The 6,985-nt window shown below is 37.2% G+C and overlaps 1 protein-coding gene across 1 annotated transcript; it reads left to right on the forward strand.

Moving 5' to 3' along the window:
- The first annotated feature begins 2,340 nt into the window (after positions 1-2,340).
- MRPL53 (mitochondrial ribosomal protein L53) lies at positions 2,341-5,129 on the forward strand. The gene is made up of 3 exons (XM_035546457.2): positions 2,341-2,476; positions 2,917-3,029; positions 4,675-5,129. The coding sequence occupies exons 1-3, from the start codon at positions 2,388-2,390 to the stop codon at positions 4,800-4,802; spliced, it is 330 nt and encodes a 109-aa protein (XP_035402350.1). The 5' UTR covers positions 2,341-2,387; the 3' UTR covers positions 4,803-5,129.
- Positions 5,130-6,985: the final 1,856 nt, after the last annotated feature.

The following is a 6,985-nucleotide window of genomic DNA, read 5'->3' on the forward strand; positions in this document are numbered from 1 at the left end:
ACTACCGCCTGGGATTAAAGGCAGATGAAGAAATGCTGTTCTTTTTAATAGCTGTGTCACTTTGCTGGCTATCTGTCTAATTTATTTACTATAAAAGTTAGCACACTTCCACCAGAATTATCATAAGCTAGAATTATTGCATCTAGAGTGTGTGTAGAGAAAAACTTGCTTGTCAACATGTAAGGAAGGATACACAGTCCCTTGGTTTCCATTCACAGACACATTCTATTCTTTGAAAATAGCATAAAACCCTTCTGCTCACATATACCTGTTTTTTCATGTTACTGCAAATCTCTCAGTCTTCAAAAAAAAAAAAAAAAGTTTAAAAAGGCAGAAATGGTTTTCAGTTATCCTAAACAGATAGCTTAATAGGAAAGATGTATTTTTCACTGCTGACAATAAATTTCTGGTAAGGAAAAAACAATTTTTTCTTCATTTAACTGTGTAGCATATGTTAAACTTTCTACATTAAATTACTATCAAAATACAATAGGAGGAAATATAAAATATTTTTGCCATGCTATTTTGAAGTCATTAAGTGTCATAGTACCAACAGCATGTAGAGTAGAGTCCTTAGAAAAATCAGTGATCGTTATTTCTTTTCAGTCCTTTACTGATGCTATTCCTTCAGTGCTGTCACAGAAGCTGATGGAAATTTTGCTACAGATTTTAAATGGAATAGATTAAGCTCTTTGTGTTATGATAAAGATATATTGACATTTCGTAAGTTACTTTTACCTCCTAAGTACAAAGTATTCCATTTACCTGGTCCTGGATCTGTTCCTTTATATCTTACTCAGGAAAAGTTTCTATTTACATCAGACATATATTGGTTCTAGAGGATTCTTTCAAAAGACATTTCAGAGAAATGTGTTGTTTTCCCATAATGGAAAGACTATGATTAAAAAAATGAGAGAGAAAGAGAGAGAATAAAAACATTAAAACTACATTGACTCCTCTGAGTTTAGTTTTACTATTTAATTTCTATTGGCTAAGTCTCAGTGAAGAGAATGATTTTTCTCAATAACTGTGTAATTTAAAAAGAGCACAGTGGACTTCCAATAAACAAAGATAAGCTTCTAAGAATAGGTTACCTTTTACAAAGGATGCTAGATATTCAATGCATTTCCTGTAGATTGGAAACATAGGTCTGTATTGAATATTAAAATAAAAATTCACAACGTGTTCAAATGCCATTACTACTAGGTTTATTCCACCCTATCCCTAATCCTTAATAAGATCTCAATAGCATTGAGCAGAACAAAGTAATGAGACCATTGCAACAATTTATCAAGGAGGTTTCTGCCATCTAGTGGAAAATATACAGCTTACACCAACCACACGAATATTTAAAACCTTTGTTTAAAGACTGAGTATCTAACCTATCAGAAAAAAATGTATTCACTTCCAATACAACAAGCATCCCTTCTGGTTGATATATTCCAAAATATTTCCTCTAATTTATCCCTGGTCATATTGCCTACACGTTATATTTATCCTCATTGATATCCTCATTTACTCAATCATATTGAATAAACTACAGTACTTCTGAATGACATTAAAATCTGTCACTTAATAGGGATAGAAGTAAAATTAAAATAAATAAATAAATACAGACTTCCCAAGCAACTTTACTTCTTAAGTTTATGGATAAAATACGATAGCTTCCCCATAAGTTTTATTCCATAACCTCTTCTTATGGTATGCAACTTCAGTGGTACTGGCACCCTGAGCAGATCCTTTACGTCAATTTTATGTTAAAAGCTTGCCTTTTTTCTCTAACTTTATCTACTGGACTAGCAGAAGTATTACCTCTTTCCATATACTTTTTTCCCCTCATTTTAGTATCATTGGAGGATCACAGCTACGCCTATAATATATTAAGAGAACTACTCCAATTAAGAAGTTCCTAACATGGAACATTATCAGAACAAGTGTAAAACATAATCAAGGTGTTATTCCTAAGCGTTAGGGCAGACAGCTGCTGTTGGCACATCTAAAATCAAACACTATTTAGGAACAGGCCAGTACAAAGCCTTGAGGCAATAGTGACTGCAATGGTTTCTGCTCGAGCGAACCTTCACACCCGAGGAGGTGTTTATGCTGTTTAGGTTTGGGTACTTAAATCCGTGCCTAAACAGGCATTTAGGGCACTACACAGTCGAAGGAAGAGTCGGTTGGCCTCTCTCCTTTAACTATACACAAGCACAGCCTGGAGCGCCCCAGATCATTAAAGTAGGCTTGTAGGGACACCCGAGCAGCAGGCCGCCTCAGAGCCGCCCCGCGGACTACATTTCCCAGGCGGCTCTGGGGCAGACGGCCCGCCCGCCCACTGCCCGCCTCTGCGAGGGGGCTGCTGGGAGTTGTAGTAGAGGGGCAGCGAGAAGATGGCGGGCAAGATCAACGTAGTGCTGCGGCCCGTGAAGAGCATCGTGGTCCGCTTCTGCCCCTTCGAGTCCAACGTGGAGAGCACCAGGTGAGGGGCGCCGGGGGGCTGCAGCGGCCCCGGCCCCCCGGCAGCGTTGGTGTGCCCTGGGCCTCGGGCCTGCGCCCGGCGGGGCGGCCTGGGCCTGCGCTGAGAAGCTGGGGGGGGGGGGGCACGACGACCTTGGGGTTATTTGAATTAAGCCCAAGTTAATTTAAATAGCTTATTATTAACCCAGCTGGGAGAAATGCATTGTAGTTTTACAAAGTTCTTTCTACATGTTAGTATATACGGAATATCCATTTGGATTTTTACAAGTGATTACCTCATAAAATGTATGTCTGAAATTATTAAATACAAATTCCATTATGGTTATACTTTTGTCGCCCCGCCATGTCAAGCTGTTCAAATCAGCTTTTGAAATATCTTCCATATATTTACTGTAATTTCTATCTACCGTGTACTCAATATATCTTTAAATACATTTTCAGAAAATTTCTTGAATGTATAAGCCGTAAAAAAATACAAGCCACTAACAGGAACTGCGAAGTGACTGCAGATGTGAGACACGATGGGTCTGAACCACTTGTAGATGTTATGTTTGGTAAGAAATTCTTTTTTAATCTTTACAAAAAAACCTTCCAAGTTTGTGTTTTTACAGCGTTTTTGTCTCCTTTGTGATACTTTTCGCAGTGGTTACTTTTTTTGGTTCTGGTCCACACCTAAATGTTGTGCAGTTGGAGGAAAAAAGGAAGAGGGAGTCACTGACAGTTCGATATATATAGAAACATGCATGTTTGTCTTTGTACTAGTTAGATCTGGTGGGGTTGAGTCTACTTTTGCAGTAACGTACTTGTGGGACCACACAATCAAACAGAATTCCAGGGAAGGAAGTGTAGCGTTGTTTTGATGTAAGAATCTGTTCACTTTGTAATTTTTTTGTTATCTGCGGTGGAGGCATCTTGGTCTTGAGAACAGAAAAGTTTAATACTTTCAGCTGCTTATACAATTGAGTAACTTGCTATGTAGCTTGAAGGAACTGCTCATATAGGACCATACGTGTGCAGGTGGCCTTGCAAAATGAGGTCAACTGGAGTACAATGAATTTCTCAGTTTGCTTTGAGAGTACAGTGAGGAGGAAGGGATGATGGTGGAAATTTCCTCAGTTCTGGAAGCAGCCCAGATTCAAGGCTATGAACAGATGGCTGTAATCTGCTTTTGTCCTTTTCTCTGGCTGCATCTTCTTTCCTACTGTGCTGTAATGGTCCAATATGGCATGTAGCCCATTAAAGTTTTCATTATTATTTTTTCCTGTTACCCACTTTTCTTTAAGCTTTCATATATTTAGTGAATCACTAGAAATGCCAAAAGTGCTGAATGTACTTCACTTTGCTGAGGAAAGCCAAATTATTTTAGTGTTGACAATGGTTGTTTCTCCCTCCCCCATGCCTCTGCCTTTCCCATCCATGACTCTAACTGTGATGTGTTAAGACTTAAGCGGTAAAGCTTAATGTTTTCTAGTGTAAAACAAAAACAATGTATTTCACTACTGCCAAGAGGTCTGAACTCTTCACTTTCTAAGAGCCGATTTTTTCCAAGTGAAGTTTGCAGCCCTTGCAGTTGGCAACTGTTACTGGAACTTGGATGCCCTGCATGGTATTGCATTATATAGGTTTGGATACATCTTTTATATTTGCAAATCTTGTAAAATTAAAAATTAACTTAGGTACTACCCTTAGTTTCTAATGTTCCCTCCCTGTTTTAAACTGGTATGTTTGTTTGTTCTCAGAATTTTAGAAATCCTAGTGATCTCTACTTTTTGTTGTTACAACTAGCAGATTGTGTAAAACAGTTCACTGTTTGGGCTAAAGAAGTAAGTTAAATGGACCATATACAACATGCTGCTAAACTGCTGAGCCATGTGTGGAAATTATGCTTAACAGTACCTTCTGCTAGATAACTTTGAGGGTATAATGTGAAGCACTCTTAAGAAATATATGTTCTTACCATAGATACATCTAGAGAAAATGTTTATTTTTGAATAATGCAGTACAGAAATAAAGAGTACGTGCTCATTCAGTGCAGTTTAATATATTTGTTTGTTGTGTAATAAGATTTTGTGGTAAGTGGACTACCTTCTAATCAGACAAGATGAACAGGGTATTTGGATTTATGTGTACAAAACACAACTGCACGCTGAAGTAATTGTGGCTTAGACTTTGAGTTCTTGAAATTTCTTTCCTTTACAGCTGATGGAGACCGATTGATAATGAAAGGAGCCAACCTAACGACAGTAGAAATGTTAACAGCACTGGGGTCCAGATGTAATACAAAAGAGCTTAAGGCAGAACAGAAAAGCAAGAAGAAGAATCCCTGAAGAACAGAACGCCAGCTGTGTTTGCATTTACATGTGTTAAAACAGGAAACTGTACAGAAGGATTTCTCCGATGCAACAAATTCTAAGAGAGATGGCTGAAACACTGACCAAGTCAACGTAGAGCAGAATGAACTATTTAAATGTTCTCCTGCCTTCCACGAAATGAAGGCATAATGCATTGACAATTCATCAGTGGATCAGAGTGACTCAAGATGCGTGAATGCATCTTTCTAAGCACCTACCTGTGTCATCTGCATGTTGGACTAATATCACATATTTGCATATAACTACGAATACTGCACATTAGTTAATAAATACTAAACTGAAGACAGGTCTCTCTAGATGTTATTTCCAACAATTTTTCTATGTGTTGGAACACAAAATATTACAGCAGTTATCATTTGTGAAAATTATTAAATATAAATATCTGAAGAAGACTTCAAAAGTATTCATCATTGTTGTAGCTGAGGAACACCAAGCTGCAAATACAGAGTAGATTTTCTGATACCCAGTTTATATCACCTCTGTTGCTAAGTCCCTGCCATTTTCTTCTTCTGTTTTTCAAGAAAGTGTGAGATTTGCTATATGTAAATTTAGCTCAGCAATTAAAGTAACAAGGTAATGGGACTGTGAACACACAGTAGAGCTACTCATCCTGCATAAAAGCAGCAAAGTCTAGCTCAAAGGGAAGCATAAGTTAGTGTTTTTGATAATTGGAGAAAAGGTCTATCTTTGAAGTTCAGTTTTGTAAGATTTTTGTCACTCAGTTGTGTATTTCATTAAATATTTTATAAAGATCAAAGGGAGAGCGTTATTTGGTGTTTATAGCCCAGTGTCCAACCCTATTATTTATTAACGTAAGTGCTTAGGTGTCTCATCTGTCTTGCAGACCTCTGTGGGTTTGGAAGGGCTGATCTGTCCTCAGGCTGTGCAGGTGAAGGTGTCAACTGCACATGCATTTCATGTGCATCAGTGTTGTTCTAGTTCAGTTCTTAAGGAAAATGTGATCAAAGTTCCAGTTTCAAGAACTGCAGGTGCAGTCCTATTGAGGTATTAGTTCTACCTGTTGTTAATCAAATGCTCGACTTTTTATAAAATTTTAGTATATATATTTAGTATGACATTAATTTGACAGCAGACTTAGGGCACGAATCTTTTATCTAAAACTAATCTGAACTTATTCTTGCCAAGATTTGTAAATGGACAGTGTCCTTTCTGAAAGCAACGTTGTTTTATCTAGCAGCACTTCTAAGGTCTGTCTTCACAACTTCTTCACCAGGTTGTTGAAGTCAAGGTGATCTCTTTATCACCTTGCAGATAAAGGTGCAGAGCTGTGCTAAACACACACCTGTGATGTTTTATGATGGCCTCTTCTGCGTGTTTGCAAGAAATAGAAGAGGGTAAGATAAAATGATTGGGGCAGATAGGTCAGTGAAATTCAGACACAGGAACAACACGTGTGAACTACTTTGTCTGAGATGAATACCTTCTCTGCAGTCTGTTATCCTTTTTTATTATTATTTATTTATTTATTTATTTATTTTAATTAGGCCACCAGCTCTTTGAGGTGGTTTCAGAATGCTGAGCTCCTGAACCTATTATTGAGCTCCCTTCTAGTAAAGGAGTTATGAAAACATCTGAAATTCCTTGAAAGGATTGCAAGTCCTGTGAAGCTAAAAGAGTATTTTAGAAAGTGAACAAAATAGGAAAAAAAGTTGTTGAAAGGACAGTTTGAGTTCCTTTTTTTTTTTTCAGTTTAGAGGAATATTTTGTGGCAAGATGTTACCTGAATGAGCCTTAGAGAGAAAGAGAGAAGTGGAAAAACACTGAAGAATTATTTTAGTCCCCAGTTAATCATGTATTTGTATGCTCAAAAGGTGATTTTTGTGATCTTTTAATTTTTTAACAGTTTGTACAACGATTAAGTAAATTATGCAAAGGTTGTCTTCAAATGTGAAGCACTTATATCCATCATAAACAATTAGCCATATATATACACTTAGAGAATAAAACAGGGGTTAAGTAATATTAAGGTTCTAGAGTGTTTATATTGGTCCAAGATAGAGGTTTATATATGTGACAAGGAGAGAGAAAAAATGAAGGTCCCAGTTCTGCTTTTTACAGCCAAAATAAATCTCCCCTGTTGAAGAAAGTTTTTTTTTTTTTCTTTAGTCTAATGGAGA

Source organism: Cygnus atratus, chromosome 2 (assembly GCF_013377495.2).
Source record: "Cygnus atratus isolate AKBS03 ecotype Queensland, Australia chromosome 2, CAtr_DNAZoo_HiC_assembly, whole genome shotgun sequence".
Classification (NCBI taxonomy): domain Eukaryota; kingdom Metazoa; phylum Chordata; class Aves; order Anseriformes; family Anatidae; genus Cygnus; species Cygnus atratus.